This window comes from Aotus nancymaae, unplaced genomic scaffold (genome assembly GCF_030222135.1).
Source record: "Aotus nancymaae isolate 86718 unplaced genomic scaffold, 86718_ANA_hifiasm-v0.15.2.pri h1tg000076l, whole genome shotgun sequence".
Classification (NCBI taxonomy): domain Eukaryota; kingdom Metazoa; phylum Chordata; class Mammalia; order Primates; family Aotidae; genus Aotus; species Aotus nancymaae.
Window position 1 is genome coordinate 12826593 of NW_026988491.1, and position 23648 is coordinate 12850240.

The 23648-nt window shown below is 56.2% G+C and overlaps 1 protein-coding gene across 4 annotated transcripts in view; it reads right to left on the minus strand.

The window, feature by feature from the left end:
• Positions 1–11761: 11761 nt before the first annotated feature.
• KCNJ4 (potassium inwardly rectifying channel subfamily J member 4) overlaps positions 11762–23648 on the minus strand; it is a 34727-nt gene continuing 22840 nt past the window's right edge. For 2 of the 4 annotated variants that reach the window (XM_012458952.3, XM_012458951.3), the window contains exon 2: positions 11899–13604. In XM_012458952.3, the coding sequence (XP_012314375.1) occupies positions 12231–13565 (1335 nt within the window). In that variant the 5' untranslated portion in view covers positions 13566–13604 and the 3' untranslated portion in view covers positions 11899–12230. Of the gene's footprint in view, positions 13605–19615; positions 19786–23648 lie in introns of all 4 variants that reach the window. The other 2 variants (XM_064368335.1, XM_021668756.2) reach the window with 2 other exon arrangements.

Here is a 23648-nt window from a genome sequence, read left to right on the forward strand (position 1 = left end):
TCCGCCTCCTGGGTCCAAGTGATTCTCCTGCCTCAGCCTCCCAAATAGCTGGGTAACTTTTTGTATTTTTAGTAGAGACAGGGTTCACCGTGTTAGCCAGGATGATCTCGATCTCTTGAGATCTGCCTGCCTCGGCTTCCCAAAGTGCTGGGATTACAGGTGTGAGCCACCGCACCTGGCCTGTGAGTTCAACTTTTTTGGATTCCATAGTATAAATGAAATCATGCATGCTTGTCTTTCTGTGCCTGGCTTATTGCACTTAACATAATGTCCTCCCGGTTCACTCATGGTGTTGACAGCGACAGCTCTATGTTTTTTTTTAGGCTGAATAGTATTCCATGGTGTACATATACCACGTTTTCTTTTTTCTTCCTTTCATTTTTTTTCTGACAGTATCTGTCTTGCTCTGTCACCCAGGCTGGAGTGCAGCGGCGCGATCTTGGCTCACTGCAACCTCCACCTCCTGGGTTCATGTGATTCTTCCACCTCAGTCTCCCAAGTAGCTGGGACTACAGGCACCTGCCATCACACCTAGCTTATTATTATTATTATTTGTATTTTTAGTAGAGACAGGTTTCACCATGTTGGCCAGGCTGTAATCCCAACACTGTGGGAGGCCGAGGCAGGCAGATCGCTTGAATCCAGGAGTTGGAGACCAGCCTGGGCTATACGACGAAACCCCCTCTCTGCTAAAATACGGAAAAATTAGTCGGGCGTGGTGGGTCCCGCCTGTAATTCCAGCTACTCGGAAGACCGAGGCAGAAGAATCGCTTCAACTCAGGAGGCGGAGGTTGCAGTGAGCGGAGATCACACCACTGCACTCCAGCCTGGGCGACACAGAGAGAATCCATCTCAAAAAAAAAACAAACAAGTAACTCATAATTTAATGATAGTTTGCAATCTTACTACTGCCTCTACTGTCTTTGAATTCCGGTGTGTGTCTTGCACTCACAGCACACCTCATTTAGACTAGCCACATTTCAAGCGGGGAGGCTGATCCAGGTAGCCTGGGGGGCCACGCCGCGAGCGGCGCAGGGCTGGATTCTGTCTGTGAAACTCACTTTGCAAACTCCAGTGCCCCAAACAAAATATGGGTACAAAGTCATACCCGGGCTCGAATTCCGCTTCCCACGCCTCGCTGTCTGCCCCAAGGCCCTTCCGCCCCGTCCTGGCCACGTGACCTTGGGAGTCCCTTCGCCTCCAGAGCCTCCACCTGCACCCCTGAGAAATGGGCGTGGTGACTCCTGCTGGCGGCGGCGGTGGCGCGCGTGGGGAGACGCGTGCGGGGAGTCAGGCGCCCCCGAGTGCTCGCGGTAGGAAGGCGGGCAGCCTGCGGGCGGCTGTGGGGCCGGGGCTCAAGGTCGGGGAACCAGACGGGTCCGGGTGGGGGGCTCCGCTGGGGGTCACGACCGCTCACCTGGGGCAGCCGGCATCTCTGGAGGCGGCCACAGGGTGGCGCTGTGGGGCAGGGACCCCGGAACCCGCAGGGGCCCGCGGAGAAGCGAGAATAATTAGTAGCCGCCTGTCTGGGGGGCACTTCCCGGGGGAGCGGAGAAAGGGGTCACTGTGGGTCACTGTGGTTCCTCTGTTACAGGAGGGAAAACAGGCGAAGAAGTGCATCCCCCACCCAAACCCCCCATCCAAGTCAGCCAACACTGTGGCCATGGGAGGCGCCAGATTTGGAGTGGGGGGGGCTTCTGGGTGAGGTCCTGGTTCTGACCTCTGAGGGACCTTGGGCTGCTCGGCCTGGTCTCCCACCTGTAGACGGGACACCTGTGCCTCCCTGCAGATGCCGGCTGCAAAGGGGCGTTGCCACCAGTCTGGTGCCGAGCCAGAGTCGCTGCGTGCCTGGGATGGAGAGGCGAACTTTGAAGGATGAGGATAAAAATAACAGCTGCCGGTGCTGAGCTAAATGCCTACTCTTCTTTGCACTCTCTTAACAGCCCGTGAGGTTGGTACGACTGTTGCCCTCATCTGACAAATGGGGAGGCTGAGCCTCCAAGGTCTGGTGTGGCCTCACGTGGCCCAGCAGGGCAGGACCCTGACTCCAGGGTCAGAGAGACCTTGGCTTAGACAGATTTGGATGAACCTTCTCCTGCATCTCCCCCTGCCCTCCCCCACCTCTTCTTTCCTCCCTCCACTCCTGGGCTCGCAGCCCCTCTGGCCTCCTCTCCCCTCTCCCCAGGCTTCCAGGACCCACAGCCAGGACCCCTAGTCTCCCCTTTAAGATCAGAAGTGTCTCCATGCCCACAGCTCAGGCTTGGCCAGAGTGGTTCTCTGGCTGTAGTGGTGGTTTCGAGACAGGCATGGGCCAGCGTGGCTGGATGCTGGGACTCTGGCTGGAGCAGTTGGGAAACCTGCCTGGAGGCCTAGGGGCTGGGAACCTGGAGCCCGGAGGCCTGGGGAGACTTGCTTGAGTCTTGTCTTCACCTTATATTTTGTATTTTTCTAGAGAGACAGGGTCTCACTATGTGGCCCAGATTGGCGAGTGGTGGCTATTCACAGGGCAATCAGACTTGAACTCCTGGCTCAAGTCATCCTTCCACCTCAGCCTCCTGAGTAGCTGGGACTACAGGTGTGCACCACCACGCCCCACTCGGCTTCACCTTTAACGGAGGAGCTGCTGACTGTGAGCTGGCTTGTGCCTTGGAATGCAGACAACACACCTCCAGCCTTCCGCCTGCCTCCCACACTCCCACCCATCTGCACCCCTTCCCCACACTGACTCACCAAATCTAGAATCTGATCACTGAAGGGTCCTTCATAACCCCTTGCCTCCAGCAGAAAGGAAGGCTTGGCTCCACTCTTTTTTTTTTGAGACGCAGTTTTGCGCTTGTCCCCCAGGCCGGAGTGCAATGGCGAGATCTCGGCTCACCGCAACCTCCACCTCCCAGGTTCAAGCGATTCTCCTGCCTCAGCCTCCTGAGTAGCTGGGATTACAGGTGTGCACCACCACACCCAGCTAATTTTGTATTTTTAGTACAGACAGGGTTTTGCCATGTTGGCCAGGCTGGTTTCAAGCTCCTGACCTCAGGTGATCCACCCACCTCAGCCTCCCAAAGTGCTGGGATTACAGGCGTGAACCACCACGCCTGGCCGGATGAATACATTTTATGCCTCGGTTCTAATTCAGCAGTCCTGTCTCCCTCCTTCTGCCCCTGGGAGAACTTCTGCTTTCCCCGAATGGGGCTGGGAAAGGATGGGCCGGCACATGAGCCCCGGCGACCTAATTTGAACAATGCGAAGGGGAATTCTGAGATTATGATACGCATGATGGTCTCGGGCCCTACGCGTCAGGGGGAATGAAGACCCTGGATTGAAATTGGAATTGGAACCCAGCCAGGAGAAGCAGGCAGCACAGGGTTTGGTGGAGGGTTTTGGGTGACAGGGACATTACCAAGAGGCAGGAGAGGTCCAAGCACACCACTTGGCAGTGACTGGCGGAGCGAGGCAGGGTGCAGGAGGGCGTGCGATGGTGTCAGGTGCTGGCTTCAGCAGCGAACACCCTCCCGCTGTGCTCTGGGCCTCCCCATGGAGAAGCTAGAAGCTAAAATAGGACTCTATTTTGGGGGCCTGAGGCGAACAGGAGTCACTTTCCTGCCAGAAGGGAGATGTTGCTTCAGCCTCTACAAGGCCAGGCCCTCCCCTACGTGTGAATGGCGGGACGTGGGCCCTGAGAGTGTGGCCTGAGGCAGAGGACACAGGCCACCGAGTGTGAGAGGATCTCAGCTGCTGAGGGGCTGAGGGCCTGGCGCACAGACATCACCTCCCTCCATCTTCAGGGCAGCCGTGTGAAGTGGAGCTGGGGCTTCCCCATCTTATAGATGAGGATCAGAGAGACCAAGTTGCCTCTCCAAAGTCATTCAGTAGCAAGGGGCAGAGCTAGGATTTGTCCAGGTCTGGATGACACCTGAGATGTACCCCTAACCCCAGCAGTGGTGGTGGGTGGGGCCTCGACAGGCAGAAGGAGCAGCCGTTTCCTGGGCACCTGTGGGGTACCTGGCCCTCTGCACACATGAAGGCTCAGAAGTCAAGAATGCAGACCTGGGAAGCTCCGGGCTCAGGTGGGCATCTGAGTTACTGCCCAACTACAAGCAAGCCCTTTCCTCTCTGGGCTTCACTGTCCCCATCTGTACTTTCAGGGGATGGGGTCACAGTCCCAAAAGGCCTATCCAACTCTTTTTTTTTTTAATTTGAGATGGAGTCTCACTCTGTTGCCCAGGCTGGAGTGCAGTGGCACGATGGCTCACTGCAACCTCCATCTCCTGGGTTCAAGCGATTCTTCTGCCTCAGCCTCCTGAGTAGCTGGGATTACAGGCACACACCACCACACCCGGCTAATTTTTGTATTTCTAGTAGAGACAGGGTTCCACCATGTTGGCCAGGATGGTCTTGAACTCCTGACCTAAGGCAATCCGCCTGCCTCAGCCTCCCAAAGTGCTGGGATTACAGGTGTGAGCCATGGTGCCCAGCCAAGGCCCATCCAGCTCTGATGTTTATGACATGTCCCTTGGGGAGGCTGGCAGGCAGCTGCAGTGACTAGGGGCTTTCCAAGCCTGCCTTCCCTGGCAAACCCATTCTCCAGGTCTTTCAGTGAGGCCCATCTGTGGCCCTGGGGAAGAGAAGGAAAGTCTTTCCTGATGCTGACCCTGCTCCATGCTGCGGCGGGATCCACAGGCATGATGCCCTGTAGTCGCAGACTGTCAGCCCTGGGAGAGAGGGACTGTTTTTATCATCCCGTTTTTACAGCTGAAGCCCAGGGCCGGGAAGCCGCTGGGCCCAGGACCACCTGAGATGGGGGGCATGGTTGGGCCCCTCACCCAGGCTGCAGGCTGCAGGCCCTGTCCTTCCGCCACACCCTTCTTGACGCCGAAGCCTGATTTCATGATCCCCCTCTGCCCCCCAAGCTGGGTCCTTGGCTACCAGGAGGTGACAAGGCCATTTTAGGCCCCCTCTGCACCCACTCCTTCCCTGTAGTGACTGGGCTATGAATAGCCTGGCCTGCCCTCTCCATGGCCCCACCACTGCCATCGCCATGCTCAATTTCCCGTATCTGCCCTCCTCTCACCTGCCATTTCCCCCTCTTTCATCTGTCTTGTGCCCTCCTCCCCACTAGGCACCTCTGGAAGCTTCCCAGCTCCTCCCTGCCTGGTTTTGGAACCCCAAAAGTGGCCCCTCCGTTCCTGCTGTGCCATTCAGTGTCCCTCAGCAGCCCCAGAGACCTGGAGACTGGCAGAGGCTGCGAGAAGGCTGGCTCCGTCCAGGCTGCCACTCTGCCCACCTGGGCCTGCCAGCTTCCTATCCCTGCCCAGCCTCTGCTCCAGGCCACTCAGCTGCTACATGCAGCTCCTGAATGCTGCCTCTGTCACCCATTCCTGACCACCAGAGCTCCCCACTGCCTGCAGGAAAAGGCCCCAGGTCATTAGCATGTCATCCTCACCTGGCCCAGATCCCAGTACGGCCCCACCCATGCCATGCACTCCTTTTCAGCCTCACTCGCCTCCCTGCCAACCTCTGCCAGGGCGCAGAGGCTGGAGAGTTCAACCTTAAGGCCTGGGAAAGCCTGGACCCCTCAGAGCCTCCTCATCTGTGCAATGGGGGAATCACAGGACCCCCCTCACTGGGCAGATGGGGGGAGCATCAAATGAGAAATCAGAGAGCGAGGGCTCAGTCACCTGGAAAGTGCAGGACTCACTGTGACCCTTATTGTGGGGGATTGCTCAGATCTCCTCCAGCGGTGACAAGAGACTGGGGATGGGCCTGACAGCGTGGGAGTCAGGGGAGGTGAGGGAGATCTCACAGCCGGGACAGAGTCACCACCTGCTCCAGCCCACAGGGCAGAACATCAGGGTCCCCATCTGCAGGGACAAAGAGAGGAGGCTCGGAGGGCACATGGCTGCCAAGAGGAACTGGCATGGGCGACAGGCCTGTCCTTTGCCCCAGCGCACACAGTGGGGCTTCTTTGTCTCCTCCAGCCTCTGGATTTTCTTCATCTCCAATTTTTTTTTTTTTTTTTTTTTTGAGGTGGCATCTCACTCTGTCTCCCAGGCTGGAGTGCAGTGGTGTGGTATCGGCTCATTGCAACTTCTGCCTCCTGGGTTCAAGCGAATCTCCTGCCTCAGCCTCCCAAGTAGCTGGGATTATAGGCACCTGCCACCACGCCCGGCTAATTTTTGTATTTTTAGTAGAGACGGGCTTTCATCATGTTGGCCAGGCTGGTTTCAAACTCCTGACCTCAAGTGATCCATCCACCTCAGCCTCCCAAAGTTCTGGGATTACAGGCATGAGTTACCCCGCTCGGCCTTCTTCTCCTTCTTTCAGGAGTTCGAAACCAGCCTGGCCAACATGGTGAAAGCCCGTCTCTACTAAAAATACAAAAATTAGCCTGGTGTGGTGGCTGGCACCTATAATCCATTCGGGTTTCAGTGGCCAAGGCCTCAACTGGAGCTCCAGCCGCTCCTTTTCTTTAATGCCCACCTTCCTCTCTGATTGGCCGCATGTGGGCCTAGTGTTTTGCCATCCTGGGGTCCCCGAGCACCCAGCTGCTTCCCCACAGACATGCCAGTTCTTGCAGGGAGTAGGAGGCCATCATTACCCCTCCATCTGTGCCCCTGCACCTGTTCCTGTCCACCTCTGACTCAGTGTGGTGTCTCCGGCCCAACAAGCCGGTGCCTCCTCGGCTGGAGCTCTGCTTGATCTGTTTCTCGTTCTCTTCTGCCTCCCTTAGGCTCACTCTTGTCCCCTGGTGCTCCGTAGGCCTCCCTCTCGCAGCCCTTGTCTCACTCTCTTTCTCTGTTTCTGACTCTCTCGGTGCCTCTTTCTGTGTTTGTCCTCTCCCTCCCAATCTCTGTCACAGCCTGTCCCTGTCACCTCCTCCCACATCAGCGTGAAATATCCCTTCCATGCTCACAGCTCTGTCACCTCTCCCTGAACCCTTCCCGCCTGTGTGCATCACCCTTAGGCCCTGCACCAGGTATAGACGGTGGCCCAGAAGAAGGTGAGGCAGGAGGGGCTCTGACAGGCCTCAGGGGGAGGTTCCAGGGGTGGCAAGGGGAGGATGATGAGCTGAGCCTCTGTCCTGCTTAGCAGGAGCCCCAGGAGGCCAGAAGTGCTGGCCTCCAGATGCTCATCCCAAGGGGCCACATCATGGGAGAAAGTGACCCTGGTGACAGGCAGAGGGTCAGGAGCTCTGACTCTGGATAGGGCTCTGTGGCTGTTCCTCTGTGTGATGTCTCTAATTCCCCCACCCTACCCCTGTCTTCCTCTAAATTGGGGACACCCAAGGGTCTCTTCTTGGCCTCCCTCTCGCTGCAGGCACTGTGAGAGCTGACAGCAGCCTCTGCCCAGCAGGGGCTCTGGCTTACTTGGCCTGTGACCAAAGCCCCTACAATTGCACTGGCTCCAGCGACTATGGCCAAGGAGCCCCGGCTGCTGTCCCAAGCCTGAGCAGGGAGTGGCAGAGATTTGCCCATAGTCCCACCAGGCGTCAGTGACAGGGCCCAGGCCAGAAGCCGGCTTCAGGACTCTCAGCCCAAGGCTGAAGGGTGGGGGCCCAGGTGCCAGCTACATCTTTGTCGGTTTGGTTCAGTACTGAATGCTTTCTGCTAAAACAAGGCCTTCCTTACTCACAGAAGATGCTCAACAGGTATTCATTTCGTGACCTTGAGACGACCTTTAGAATCTCTAGAGGGTGGGGCCGGAGTGTAAGCTGAGGGCCAGGATCCAGGCACCTGCTTCTGGCTGTGGGATTCCCACAGGGCTGTATGAAGAATGTCCTTACAGGTTCCAGGAAGTCAGTGGAGTGAGGGGTGGCCACTGATGGGGGAGGGGCAAAGCTAGGCTTGGCCAATTTTGCCAAGTGCCCATTTTGTCCGTCCTCACCTCTCCTCCAGAGCTCCTGCCAGCTTCTGAAGGCCACATGAACAAAATCCTAGCCACCGCGCCACACCTGGCCAACCTCTTTATGAACATTCTGTAGTCATTAAAAATTGAAGGCTGGCTGCCATGGCTCATGCCTGTAATCCCAGCACTTTGGGAGGCTGAGGTGGGTGGATCAAGAGGTTAGGAGTTCGAGACCAGCCTGGCTAACATTGTGAAACCCCATCTCTACTAAAAATACAAAAAATTCGCTGGGTGTGGTGGCACACGCCTGTAATCCCAGCTACTCAGGAAGCTAAGGCAGGAGAATCACTTGGACCTGGGAGGCATGCCACCACACCCAGCTAATTTTTCATAGTTTTAGTAGAGATGGGGTTTCACCATCTTGGCCAGGCTGGTCTTGAACGCCTGACCTCGTGATCCACCCGCCTCGGCCTCCCAAAGTGCTAGGATTATAGGCGTGAGCCACTGCGCCCGGCCCTTCCTCACCAGCTGTCTTCCTCCCTTTCTTCACATGCAGGATACTCTCTTCATTCTCTCCATCCCATCCACCACTCCCGTTCCCCCAGGTGCTGTGACCGAAGTGAGGAAGAGAGGGAAGGGCAGGGTAGAGGGGTCTCCCTGCCCTGGCTCTGCAGGGATTCTGGTGTGGGATGAGGAGGGCTTGGCAGCATTTCTAAGGCCCCTTCAGCCCGCCCGTTTGCACGATTCCAAGCTCTGTAACATCTAAGGTTCTTACACCCCCAGACGCAGCAATCCCCCCATTTCAGCGCCGCAGGAGCCAGCGTGGAGTGAGGGATCAGAGGAGCGGCACGAGGAGGGAGGCAGGTGGGAGGGCTGTGAAAGAGGAACAGGTGGGAGAGGGAAGGTGAGTCAGCCCCAAGCAGAGCTGAGCCAGCAGGAGTTTGCAGCGCAGCCGGTGCGGCCTGGGAGCCACCCTGCAGCTGCGGGCTCTCAGCACCCATGGCCCCCTCCCCTACACTGGCACTGCCCTTTGGCACTCCAGAAGTCCTCGCTTTGGGCCTTCACTTGCCTCTTCTGTGTGACCCTGCAGGGGTCACCTTGCATGTGACCAGAGAGACCAGGCCCCTCCTAAAAGAGCAACTTCCACAAGCACCTGAGCAAGCCGCAAACTGGCGAAGTCCCTGGAGGGACCTTGGAATGCCCCATGTTGCTCTGGGTGGTGGATGGCAGGCCCTTTTGGGGGTAACCCCACAGGTACCCCTTCCTTACTGTGTGTCCTGGCCTCTTGCACATCTTAGAGGAGGGCGGACATCCCCTAAGATGTTCTCCAGGTGAAAGGTTCTGAGTCTGGGGAGCCTGAGCCTGAGTTCTCTTCAGTTACTGCTCGTAGCCCAGGGAACTGTGGCATTCTGGGGAGGAGGGAGGAGACCCGGCCAGACCCAGCCAGGACCTGCAGGCTGGATAAAGGGACATCTCTCATGAGTCTCCGGGGTCGGGGGTGAGACCCTGGGGTGTTCTCACCCAGGAAGCGGACCAGGGGTCCTTCCGGAGTGTGGACGGATGCACCACTGAATTTCTTTCTTGCTGAATGGCCCCCACAGGCTCTTGGGCTGGGGGCCAAAGACCACAGGTGCACTCTGGGAAATCTGGGAGGGGGCAGAGGAGGAAAGGAAGCAGCCCCTCCCCCTCATCAACCTCCACCTGGGAGAGGATGGAGTGACGGAGAAGCAGGGTCCTGGGTCTCTGACTGTTCTCACTTTGTTTCCAGCCACCCCCCAGCTGGTTCTCTGGGCCTCCATTTATTTCCTGATCAGCGAAAGGAGGCCATAATTCTTGTCTGGTTTCCCCTTAGAGTTTCCTAAGAGTTCAATGAACCCAAGGACATGAAACGTGTTATGCAAATGAGAGACATTATGAGCTATGTATTGGGAGGCTTGGATCCCAAGTGAGGCTCCTTCTCCAGGAAAGAGGCCGTCAGTTTCCCTGCGCAGCATCGCAGCATATGGGGCACGCAGTGATTTACCCAAACAGCAGCCATGCTGCCAGGGCTGGTGAGACGTGGTCATTCACAAGGCAGCCTGCTGTGCTTCACTGCAGTTAAGCTTGTCTGCTGGTTCCCTGTTTCCCCCCGAGGCAGCTGGCACCTTCGTGTGGAAGATTGCTGGGACTCGGGAGGGTGCTTCTGCTTCCTTACATGTAGAATAAAAATGGAGTGGGGGGGCCTGAAACGCCAAGGCTCTGGGATAGACGACCAGCTATGGCTGCAGCAGCCTCCTGATCACCAGGTCCTTGGCAACGTGACTCTGCCTCTTTCCCAAAAGGTGGAGTTTAATTTCCCACCCTTAGAATCTGGGCTGCCCTTGTGACCTGGATTGGCCGACAGACTGCAGTGGAAGTGACGTTATGTCCAAGTTCAAGGCTAGGCCTCCTGAGACCTTGCAGCTTCTCCCTTCACCCTCTTAGGTTGCTCCTGAGTCGCCATGAAGGAATGTGACACAGCCTATTGGAGGAGAAGCAAAGCCCCACAGAAAGCAGCCAGGCCAACAGCTGACATACGCATGGGGCCATTGAGGGTCCTCCAGGCTCACTGACATTCCAGCTGAGCACAGCTACCGGGTGAGCCCAAGAAAAATCAGCCAGGAACCCCAGCCCACCCACAGGACCCTAAGAGAGTAGAAATCATCGCTCTCTGTTTTGTGCTGGCTTGTTACATAGAATAGGCCAACTGAAGCCAGAGAAGGGAAGGGACTTACCCAAAGTCCCACAGAGAGCAGGGACCAAGGCTGTCTTGGTCAGGCCTGTGACCAGGTTTCCCGGCCCCTGTGCCCTTCGCACCAGTGCTCTGTGCATCTGCACGTATGTAGGGAGGTGCTCATTGGGTGGGCCCTTCCTACTTCCACCTGAGTGAGCAAGCATTGGCTGACATCCACACAGGGCTGTCCTGCCCATCATCACAGGAGGGAGAGGTGGTTAATCCCATTCTGCAGATGATGAAACTGAGGCCAAGAGCTGACAGTCGCACAGCTACTAAATAACAGAGCTCTGACATGAAAGCTTTTGGTTCTTTGATGCCAACTCCAGATCCTTCTGTTGACTGGCAGGAAGGAGAATGGCAGGTGATAGAGTTCCCTCCAAGGGTCAATCTCTCAGAAATGGCCAGATACACAGGCACACACTACACAGGCATACACATAACACACACAGGCACAATTACACGTGTGCTCGCTTGCTCTTTCTCTTTCTCACCCCTCCATCTTCAACCAGTTTACCCCTACTGGACCATATAATTTATTAAAAATATATAGTTACAGCCAGGCATGGTGGCTCACACCTGTAATCCCAGCACTTTGGGAGTCTGAGGCAGGTGGATAAGCTGAGGTCAGGAGTTCGAGACCAGCCTAGCCAACATGGTGAAACCCCATCTCTATTGAAAATACAAAATTAGCTGAGTGTGGTGGCCTGCACCTATAATCCCAGCTACTCAGGAGGCTGAGGCAGGAGAATCACTTGAACCCGGGAGGCAGAGGTTGCAGTGAGCTGAGATAGCGCCATTGCACTCCATCTGGTGCGACAGAGCGAGACTCCATCTCAAAACAACACACACACACATGCACGCACGCGCGCACACACACACACACACGCACGCAGAGTTACAAACTCCATTGTCAATCTGGGCGGCCCCGTGCCCAGAGGGACTGAAGAGAGAGATGGAGGGACAGTCCCTCATCCCGCCCCTTGGTGTCCCACCTGTGCACTGAAACCCAACACCATCCAAGTCGGAGGCGGCTGGCTTTGAGGGCCTCTAGGGGCCAGCCAACTGAGCAGGGGACAGGGCTAGGCTTGACGGGCGGGGTGGGGAGGGGTGCTCAGAGAGGGACTGCATCTCCTTGTCCTGCAGGTAAAAACAGCAGAAGGTGAATTTGGTGTCTCCATCTGTCTCCATTTATAGATATTTACAAAAGAAAGTCATGAGCAACAGGCCACAGTCATGCAAAAGAAACACACCCCCCTCCCTCCCTCCCCAAACTCACCCCCTCCCCGCCCTGAAACCCCGAGATGTCCCTCACCCAGCGGTTCAGCCACCTTCCCCAAGGTTCTGAGAGCAAAGAGGGCACGTCCATGAAGAGTCAGTGGGGGAAGGGTGGTGCATCCGGGACCCAGAGCCACCAGGAGTAGGCGCTGGGGGAACTCAGGCTGACAGGGCCGAGCTTTTCCCAGGCATGGGTGCCGGAGTCAGGAGGAAGGGGTTCCCCAGTCTTTGAAACCACACCTTCCTCCAGAAGGTCCAGGGAGTCAGGGTCAGCTCTGTCCTGAGTGTGGAGGGGGTGTCCTGGCATCCCACCCCCGGCAGAGGCTCTTGTGGGCAGTGGTGCGGCTGGGCCTGGAGGTCAGATGGCAGACTCCCTGCGGTAGGAGATGTTGTCCAGCGGGAGGGAGGCCTGCATGCGCTCCAGGTCCAAGTGGCTGCCCAACTCCAGCATCCGGATGATGCCTGCCTCCTCCTTGGAGCCCGCCTCCAGCCCCAGGCCCGCGGCCACCGCAGCTGCTGCGGCCGCCTCCTCCTCCATCTCCTCTTCCTCCTGGCTCATGAGGGCCAGCTCGTTCTCGTAGCAGAAGGCACTGGGAGGGGGTGGCGGGGCGGGCAGCACGGTGATCTTACTCTCCTGCAGCTCCCGGGCCGAGCAGCAGGGCGTGCCGGCCACCTCGTAGGTCTTGTGAAAACGTGAGTAGTCCACCTTGTAGTGGCTCTTCTCCTCGAAGACCACGGGCTCAAAGCGGTGGCCCCACAGGATCTCGCTGGCCAGGTAGGAGCTGCGGGCCTGGGTGGTCATGGCCGTGGCCTCCACCATGCCCTCCAGGATGACCACGATCTCGAAGTCCTCCGACTCCAGCTCCTCCTTGCCCATGCCATAGAGCGGGCTGTCCTCGTCGATCTCGTGGACGATGATGATGGGTGACACCAGGAAGATGCGGTCCAGGCCGATGTCATAGCCCACGTTGAGGTCCCGCTGGTCCAGGGGCAGGTACTCGCCCTCCTGGGTCATGTAGGGCTTGATGAGCTGGGCCCGCACGTGGGCCTCCACGATGTGGCTCTTGCGCAGGTTGCCCACACGCCACATGAGGCAGAGCTTGCCGTCGCGCACCGAGATGACCGCGTGGTGGCTGAACAGCAGCGTCTGCGCCCGCTTCTTGGGGCGCGCCATCTTGGCCATGATGGTGCCGATCATGAAGGAGTCGATGACGCAGCCCACAATGGACTGGACCACCACGGCGATGACCGCCAACGGGCACTCCTCCGTCACGCACCGGAACCCGTAGCCGATGGTCGTCTGTGTCTCCACGGAGAACAGGAAGGCACCCAGGAAGCCATTCACATGCATGATGCAGGGCTTGGGGGCTGCCGGGGCTGCCCCGCCGCTACCTGCTGGGCCCCCCGCCGCGGGCACCCCTGAACTAGCCTCCAGGTCACCGTGGAAGAAGGCGATGCACCAGAAGAGGAGACCAAAAAAGAGCCAGGAGACGAGGAAGGCCGCGGAGAAGATCATGAGCATGTAGCGCCAGCGTGTGTCCACGCAGGTGGTGAAGATGTCCGCCATGTAGCGCTGCGACTTGTTGCTCAAGTTGGCAAAGTACACGTTGCATTGGCCGTTCTTCTTGACGAAGCGGTTGCGGCGTTTCCGCCGGGGCACGTGGGCCTGGCCGTTGCGGCTGTGTCCGTGCATGTCCTGAAGCCGGCGTGGTCACCTGGGAAGACGCAGGGCCTGTGGAGGAGAAGCTGGACAGGTGAGATGCTGGGGAGCGAGGGGCCCCCATGGGGTCACCCAGACTCAGCTCCAAGATGCTCAGAAGCAGGTGAGCCTGGACCAGGACTGAAGACTTCCTCTGCCCGGCAGGTGGAGGATAGCAGTAGAGGTGATTCTGATGACAGGATCTGAGCCAGTGCCCCCGAGCCTGGCCCAGCTTCAAGATTGGGGTCCACAGACCAGGAAGCTAAAGCCATAGGATCCAGGTCCTAATCCCTGCCCCTCAACACTGTCCCTCCAGCCTTCCTATGCTCACTGTTCTAGAAGCTTCCTGATGCCCATCTTGGTTCTCCCTGTCCCTCTGTCCTGCTTGCCCTGAGCATAGGGAGCTGCAGAGGCTCTGGGCCTGCTCCCCTCCCTAGATTCCATCTCTGCACATTTTGACTTCTCGGGGGCTAAACTACCTCCTGTTCGATAGCTGCTGGCCACCTGTGGCTCTTTACATTTAATTAAAACTAAATAGGCAGGGCATGGTGGCTCACACCTGTAATCCCAGCACTTTGGGAGGCCAAGACAGGTGAATCACCTGAAGTCAGGAGTTCGAGACCAGCCTGACCCACATGGTAAAACCCCATCTCTACTAAAAATACAAAAATTAGCCGGGTGTGGTGGCTCAAGCCTGTAATCCCAGCTACTCAGGAGGCTGAGGCAGGAGAGTTGCTTGGGAACCTGAGAGGCAGAGGTTGTGGTGAGCCAAGATCGTGCCACTGCACTCCAGCCTGGGCGGCAGAGCTAGACTCCATTTCAAAAAAAAAAAAACTAAATAAAATGTTACAGCAGCTTCTTCCTTGTACGAGCCCATTTCGAGTGATCAGGAGCCCCATGTGGTCAACGGCCACCACACTGGACAGAGAAGACATGAGAGTTCTGTCACTCAGAAATTTCTGGCTGTGCACAGGGGCTTACGCCTGTGATCCCAGCACTTGGGGAGGCTGAGATGCCAGGATCCTTTGGGCCCAGGAGTTTGAGAGCAGCCTGGGCAACAGAGTGAGACCCCATCTCTACAAACAATAAGAAAATTAGCCAGGTGTGGAGGTGTGTGCCTGTGGTCCCAGCTAGTCGGGTGACTGAGGCGGGAGGATCTATTGAGCCCAGGGGGTCAAGGCTGCAGTGAGCTGTGATCGCGCTACTGCACTCCAGCCTGGGCCACAGAGCCAGACCCTATCTCAAAAAAAAAAGAAAGTTCTACTGGGACCTGCAGCCCCACCTGGGTATGAGCTCCTTTCTTAGACTCTTCCCTCCCAGAGTTGCTTTGAGTCCTTCAGCCCAAATTCCTGTCCAGGGCCCCAACTTGTTGGGAGTAGCAGTTGGAGAAGAATCCGATGTGACAGTCAGGATGGAGGACGGGGGAGCCCCCATCTTCAAATCCTCTGTAGACATCGATATTCCCATGTCCCAGGTGGCTCAGAGAGGGAAAGCGACCTGCCCAAGGCCACGAAGCTGACAGTGGATATGAAGTCACGTGGTACCAACATTGCTGAGTGGATGGCGAGGAGACAGGGAGTGGCGGGGGAGGACAGACCTCGGGAACCTCTGTTCACCTCTGTCAGCCTCGATGTCCTCATCTTTAACATGGGGACCAAAACTCCCTACCTCATGGGACCTATGGGGACAGTGGGCGCTGGGTTAAAGCCATCACCCTCCTGCTTTCCTTCCCACACTTCCCAGGAGCTGGTGACAGGCAGGATTTGCCTGTCAAGCATCCCCAGCTGTTGCAGCAGAGGGGGCCTCTCCCTCCACTGGGTGGCGGGATGTGCACAGGACCCGTAGAGGACAGATCCTTTCTCCGCCCCTCCCAGCCGTTGGGTCCCCAGGGAAGACACAGTGCTGCCCCGGGCGCCAGCAGCTGGCAGGGCCAGGACTAGGCCTGGGTTCCCAATAACATTTTGGCCCAGAATTACATAAGGCTGGAATTTCTATTTTCTGTTCTATTCTTCTTCCTGATCTAATTGTGCATCTGTGGCAATGTTTATACACTTCCCCGGTTCAGGACAACTCGGTTGCCGCAGCAACTGGTACGCGCCAACGCTGTAATTTAGAGATCAACAGCCTCAGAGCCTGCCTCTTTCCCAGAGAAACTCCCTCTCCCGGCCCAGGGAGAGTGAGCGCTGCCCCCACCCCCTCCCCCGCAGTCACCCACCCTGACTCCCCTGGTTCCCAAAGAGCTCCCTGGCTCCTACAGTCCTGGGTTGAAGCCCCAGATTCACTGTGAGACTTGGGCAAGCTATTGACTACTCTGAACCTGTTTCCTCATCTCGAAAATGGGGCTGGCTGGGCACAGTGGCTCACGCCTGTAATCCCAGCACTTTGGGAGGCCAAGGCAGGTGGATCACCTGAGGTCAGGAGTTCAAAACCAGCCTGGCCAACATGGTGAAACCCTGTTTCTACCAAAAATACAAAAATTAGCCAGGCATGGTGGCACATGCCTGTAATCCCAGTTACTAGGGAGGCTGAGACAGGAGGATTGCTTGAACCTGGGAGTTAGAGGTGGAGTGAGCCAAGATCGTGCCACTGCACTCCAGCCTGGGTGACAGAGTGAGACTCCATCTCCAAAAGAAAAGAAAAGAAAAGAAAATGGGGCCAATGAGATATGCTGGAGACATGCAGGGTCACACAGGCATGGCCTCTAACACGATGCTGGCTCTTCACAGCTGGGAGGCCCACACCCTCCATGCCCCTCCTGCAGCATCCCAGCAGCCAGGGCTCCAGGGGGAAATCCTGGGGTCTGGGGCCATGAGCACCTTCTGCTCTGTAAATAGAGTTTTCAGGGAGGCCTTACTTGGCTGAACATCTTCCCCCGTTCTGTTCCACTGCTTGAAATGCCTTGAGGACTGTCAGGGCAGGAGCATCGGGTCCCCGAGTTCAGGACCCTCATTTTATGTCTGAGGCCCAGGAGATCCAGAGATAGGAAGGACTCGCTAACAGTCCCAGAGTGGGGCCAGATGGGCCAGCCCTGAGCAAGGCCTCCTCACCCCCCCGACCCTGAGAGCTCCTCATCCACTTCCTCCCTGGAGGGGGCTGGGGTGGGTTTTGGGGCAAGAGAAGAGAAGAAACCAGCCAGTCCAAACTGGACCACCATCCACAGGTGTGCAGGAGAGAGGCAGAGGGGACAGGGTGTGGCAGCCCAGGGCTTTGATGGGTGAGGACACTGAGCTCCAGAGAGGGCGGGAGGCCTTGCCTAAAGCCAAACACAAGCCCAGTGTTCCAGGGGATCCCTGGTTCTCTGCCCGGGGGATTGGCTCCTGACCTAGTGGGTTCACCTGGTGCTGTAGATAAGGGAGCAAGGGAGCCGATCCCCTGATGGCTACCGAGATTGGGTGTCCCCTTGCCAACAGGGCCCACTCCTCCCCATTAGTGAGTGCCCAGGGTCAACCCTGTGCTTCCAGTCCCCAGCCTCCACCAGCCCACTGGGCTCCACCGTGCAGCCCGATGGGGACATAGTTTACCCCTCACCCTGGCACCTTCCCCAGAGCCCACAGCAGGTGTCCTGAGCCCTTGCTGTGTGCTGGGCCCTGTCTGGGGTTCCCAGTGCTCCCAACACATCCTGGAGCTTAGCAGTAAAGCTGCCTGCCTGGCACTCCTCAGACCTGGCACCCTTCCCCATGGAGCAGCCCCTGTGACACCCCATCCCCCTGAAGACCCTTGGTCTGCAGTGACCTGCTCAAATACGTGCACGCTGCTACCACCACAGACGGTTTTAGAAGGAGTGAGAGGTTCAGCTACTAATTTGAGACTGACCCATGCAAGGCCTGGCAAAAAAGTGAAAAGCGGCTGGGCTTGGTGGCTCATGCTTATAATCCCAGTACTTTGGGAGGCCAAGGCAAGTGGATCATCTGAGGTCAGGAGTTCGACACCAACCTGGCCAACATGGTATGTCTACTAAACCGTCTCTACTAAACATACAAAAAAGTAGCCGAGCATGGTGGTGTGAGCCTGTAATCCCAGCTACTTGGGAGGCTGAGGCAGGAGAATCTCGTGAACCTGGGAGGAAGAGCTTCTAGTAAGCTGAGACTGTACCAATGCATTCTAGCCCGGGGGACAGGAGTGAAACTCCGTCTCAAAAAAAAAAAAAAAGTGAAGCATGTGAGCTTGGCATTGTTCTCATGTGACACCACTGGGAGATGGCCAGGTTTTCTTTTTCTTATCACATGGGCTTCCTTGGGAAGGCCAATGATGGCAGGAGAGGGTCAAGAGGCTTTGACAATTCAGCACCGTCCTCGTCTGACTAGCGATATTCTTTTAAAAAAGAGCCCTGCCAGGTGCAGTGGCTCACGCCTGTAATCCCAGCACTTTGGGAGGCCAGGCAGATCCCTTGAGGCCAGGAGTTCAAGACCAGCCTGGCCAACTTGGTGAAACCCCATCTCTACTAAAGATATAAAAAAATTAGCCAAGCGTGGTGGCAGGTGCCTGTAATCCCAGCTTCCCAGGAGGCCGAGGCATGAGAATTGCTTGAACCCAGGAGGCAAATTGCAGTGAGCCGAGATCGCACCACTGTACTCCAGGCTGGGTGACATAGTGAGACTCCATCTCAAAAAAAAAAAAAGAAAAAGTCTGGGCGTGGCGGCTCACGCCTGTAATCCCAGCACTTTGGGAGGCTGAGGAGGGTGGATCACAAAGTCAGGAGATCGAGACCATCCTGGCCAAGAAGGTGAAACCCTATCTCTACTAGAAATACAAAAAAAATTTAGCTGGGCATGGTGGCAGGTGCCTGTAATCCAGCTACCTCGGGAGGCTGAGGCAGGAGAATCACTTGAACCTGGGAGGTGGAGGTTGCAGTGAGCCAAGATTGCACCATTGCACTCCAGTCTGGTGACAGAGCTAGACTCCACTGAAAGAAAGAAAGAAAAGAAGGAAGGAAGGAAGGAAGGAAGGAAGGAGAGAGAGGAAGGAAGGAAGAAAGAAAGAAAGGAAAAGAAAAGAAAGAAAGAGAGAGAAAGAGAGCCTTGGTTGTTTAGATGTCTGCTTTATCCCTTTGTGGATGCAGGGAACTGGCCTAATTTGCTTGCGTGGAATGTGCCCTAGGAGAATGCAGTTTCAGGCATGTTTCCTATGATGGAGGCACTGGGAGGTGGAGAGGCCCTCTGTCACCGCCCTGGCATATGACCTTGAACAAGCTCTTCCTCTCCCTGGGGTCCATTCCTCCTATAGCTAAGGGACTACTCACCCTGCCCAGCTTTTTGGTAGGTCACAGATCTTGGCATAAATGATAAAACCAAAGGGATTGGTGAGGTGGGGCCTGGGGTTTCCCAAACCCCCAGTTCGGGCCACTAGCTCATGGCAAAATAAGCCAAAGAAGGATCAATGGGCTGAGCATGGTGGCTCACACCTGTAATGCCAGCACTTTGGGAGGCTGAGGTGGGCAGATTTCTTGAGGCCAGGAGTTCAAGACCAGCTTGGGCAACAAGGCAAAATCCCGGGTCTACAAAAAATACAAAAAAATTAGCCAGGCATGGTGGCACACGCCTGTAGTCCCAGCTTCTCGGGAGGCTGAGGCATGAGAATCACTTGAACGCAGCCAGCAGGGGTTGCAGTGAGCTGAGACTGCATCACTGCACTTCAGCCTGGGCAACAGAGCAAGACTCTGTCTCAAAAAAAGATCAATGGTGCTGCTGTCCTTTATATCCTGGGACTCTTTCAGTGGCAAACATTTCTTTAGGAAGCGATGGGGATGGGAGGTACTGATTGCTTTTTAAATGTTAATGTATTTTCTTGGCAAAATGAAGACGTGACAATGCTACACCAATTACCAGACTTCTATTTTATTTATGTATTTGTTTATTCATTTATTTTATAGAGACGGGGTTTTACCATGTTGGTCAGGCTGGTCTCAAACTCCTGACCTCAGGTGATCCACCCGCCTCGGCCTCCCAAAGTGCTGGGATTACAGATGTGAGCCACCACACCTGGCCCAGACTTCTCTTTTAATTTTTAAAAACTTATTATTATTTTGTATAGAGATATGGTCTTACTAAGTTTCTTAGGCTGGTCTGAAACTCCTGGTCTCAAGTTATCCTCCTGCCTCAGCCTCCCAAAATTCCGGGATCACAGGCATAAGCCAGTGTGTCCAGCCTTCTTTTAATTTCACTGTGCTGTAAACATCCAAAATCTGCAAGTCTCCAGTCCAGACTTCATCAGCCAGCTGTGGAAACGGAGGCCAAGAACAGGACAGGGCACCGTGTTGCAGGTGGTGCAGTAAGTTAACAGCTGTGGAAGGAAGCTCAGGCCTCAGGGGAGCCATGCAGGTGCCCAGCAGGCTGTCACCCCTGACACCAGCCACCCTGCCCCATCCTCAGGAATTGGGAAGAGGCTGGAGATTCTGCCTCCTAGGGGTCCAGAGGAGACCCCAACCCTGTCAACTTTTAGGTTTTCCCGACAATTTTAGGACACTAACTTCTCTGTCCTTGCCCACAACCCCCTTTGCAAACGAAAAGCTGACCATCTTGCAGCAGCCTCGGCGGGTCTCAGCGACATGGAAGGCTTCCAAGGCAAATCCCACCCCCCCCGAGACCCGTGCCACTGACCAGAAACACGGTGGCTGCTGCAGAGGCACCTCTGCCAGGCCCTGCCACACCCAGGCAGCAGCTCCAGCCCTGCCTGAAACTCTGCTCTTTTAGACAGGAGCGGGCAGCTCAAGCCTCAGGAGCAGTGGCCAGTGCCAGCCTGCTGGGTGGTCATGCGTCTCATGTCATCCCACCACCAGCCTTCAAGGTGACTGTTATTGGGTGAGACAACCAGGGAGGTGATGTGACTTGCTGGAGGTCACAGAGCTCAGCCCTGGGGCCCTGACGAGCCAGTCATCCTCTCTCTCCAGCCCCTCAGAGAATTTCTGCCAACTCCATGCCAGGCGCTGCCTCCTCTTGCTCACTGAAACATCACTGAATCCTTTGTGTATTTAACAAGTATTTATTAAGCACCTACCACAGCATCAAGAAGGGTTGTTATTTCTCCTCCCCAGCTGAAGAACTGCAGGCTGCAGAGGTGCTGGGGGGTTGGGAGGCTGCTGAGCTTGGGGGTCACAGAACAGCAGTGACAAAGCTGGAAATCTAACTTGAGTCTGACTGGCTCCAGGTCCCTAGCTCACCTTGGTCCCCAGCCTCTGGCCCTGGGTCTCCTTCTCCTGCCATATCGCCCTGCTCAACCTGGGACCCCCAGGCTCCCCCCATCCCTCCAGGCCTCCCCTGAGCCCCCGAGGCTCTCTGACGCTGCTCCTCGGAGCCCTCAGCCCTCACTGGCTATCGGCAGCGCTTGGCCTCTGCGTGAGGCCATGAAATATGTGCTGGTTAAACCCATATGTTTGGGGTGGCAAGGCCTGGCTCTCAGTCTCAGCTCTGTCACCTCCCAGAATATCCTTTTTGAACCTGTTTTCTCATCCGCAAAGTGGAGATGACGATACTGGAACCTTCCTCACCAGGCCACTGCTGAGTGAACACGGCAACCACCATGAATCATTGCATTGCAGGTAAATGCAAAAAACTGATGCTGGTGATGGCGATGACAAAGATGCAGATGCTGATGACAGGAGAACGCTGGCCAGGAGCTGGGGACCCCTTCCACTCCTGACTCCACCGCTCACGTGCTCAGCCCAGAAGTTCCTTCCCTCTGCCCGTGAGGTGGGGTTGGGGGAGCCACCATGGCTCCCTGTCAGGAGAGCTGGGAAAATATACAAAATAAGGCACCCAGACACAGCTTGGAGTCAGGTGAGAGATGGGGATGTCCCTGAGTCTCCTCACCCCCAGCCATCCCTGAACCCTCCTAGGGCTAGAGGGGGAGGCCAACTCTCCAGCAAACATCCTACCAGAGGGGGCCAGTGCAGGGTAGTGGGGGTGCCCTGTGCTGCCCTGATGGGGCCCATGGCATAATTCAGCACACACAGAACAGGTCCTGAAGGGTGAAGGATTTCCCTGGAAGAACTAGACTGAATTAGCCGGGCGTGGTGGCTCACGCCTGTAATCCTAGCACTTTGGGGGACCAAGGTGGGTAGATCACCTGAGGTTAGGAGTTCAAGACCAGCCTGGCCAACATAGTGAAACCCTATCTCTACTAAAAACACAAAAATTAACCAGGTGTGGTGGCGGGTGCCTGTAATCCCAGCCACCTGGAAGGCTGAGGCAGGAAAATCGCATGAACCCTGGAGGTGGAGGCTGTAGTGAGCTGAGATCATGCCACTGCACTCCAGCCTGGCAACAGATCTAGACTCTGTCTCAAAAAAATAAAAAAAATAAAAAAGAAAGAAATAGAATTAACACCACTGCCCCATTTCCCAGCCCTTGCGGAGCACAGTCTGTCCCACTCCAGCTGAGGCCCTCAGGTCTGGTTTGATTGGCGTACAGGGGCTTTCCACACCAACACATGGACCTTTTCAGGGAGGAAGAGAACTCAAGACCCCAGGCCCATGGCTCTTTGAGCTGTACCCCTCAAAGAGTAAGGGGAGCCAAAGACAGACTGAGCCACAGGGGAAACTGCGTCAGGGTCCCCACCTGCCACGGCCCTCCACAAGCCCTGCAGTTCCCTGTCCTTGGGAGGCCTGACTCTCTCTTCTTGTCTCGGGAGCCCCACTCCTGGTGCAGCGGCTTCAGCTCTGGAGCCTCTAAACAATTTTGTGCCCGTGTGACCTTATGTGAGGCACTTAACCTCTCTAGTCCCTGCACGCCCCATCTTTAGGAGAAGCTAATAATAGAGCGACTTCTTAAGACTGTAATGAGGATAAACGAGATCATGCACGTCACATCCCCAGCCCAAAGTAAGTGATCGATAAGGTGCATTTCACTCAAGGCTGAACATGGCTCCCTCTTGATTTCCTCCCCTGAATTTCAGATGCAGCAGCCCAGAGCCCACCTGGCCCCCGGCCACAGGGCTCTGCCCAGTTTGTCTTCAGTCAGTGCACCAGGGAGCAAGTGGGCAAGATTAGCAGCCTCGGATCACACAGAGCTGGGCTGGAACCGGGCTCAGTCCTGCTCGGCTCTAGCAAGTCACCAGATTCTCTGAGCCTCCGTGGCTCTATCGGTGAACGAAACATTGCGATGCCTGCCCGAAGGGCCAGATGTGGATTGTCCCAAAAGCGCATGCCACATAGTGGGTGCTCAAGAAAGCTGTCCCCCTCCCCACCTTCTTCTGGACCCTGAAATCCCGTGGCACTCCTAGCCCCTCCCTCACCGGGCAACTGACATCGCAAAAATCCAGGCTGAGCATCTGAGCATTTAGCAAGCATTTACCCAGTGCTTTACACTGATCGATTCCTGTCACCCTTACAATGACCTCAGAGGAAATCATTATTACCCCTGTTTTAGAGGAAAACCAAGGCACAGAGAGGTTCGGCAACTTGCCCAAGGTCACACAGCTTGTAAGTGGTAAAGCCATGATGTGGACCTGGGCAATGGACATCAAAGCACACTGACAAGGCATGCTGCTGTCCTGCCTTGAAGAAACTGTCACACACTTGTTTCCACCTGGTAAATATCCAGTCCTATTACGTGTCAGGTTCTGTGAAATCAGTCCTACAGGGAAGGAGAAACTGGATCACAGGGCAAGTTGGAGCCAGGACCCAGGTCCAGCCAAAGCCTGAAGACCCAGCAAGTTTCGGTTCCACAGGGGCTCAGAGCAGCGGGTGAGCGTGGGGGGTGAACCGGCTCATTCCTCCCACTCTGCACCCCACTGGGCCCTCCCAACCACTTGGCCGGCAGATTCAGGGTAGGGAAGCAGGCTGACAAGCAAGTTCCCCAGAAGGTCCAGAGGGGCCTTTGATCCAGGCCAAATCACAGGCACTGGGGGCTGGAGGACCCAGAGGCCACCTGTTCCGACCCACAGGAGCGCCCTTTGCTGAACTGCTAATGCCAGGCCTCTGCCCTCGCTGAAGAGCTTCCCCCGCTCCACAAATACCTGTGCCCATTTTCCCAACAGTGATGTGAAGGCCAGTGGATCCCTGAAGCTTCTCTTTTCCAGAACACCCTTGGCTCCCTCAGTGGTGGTGGCTGGGGCTTCAACACCCCACTGCCTCACTGGGCC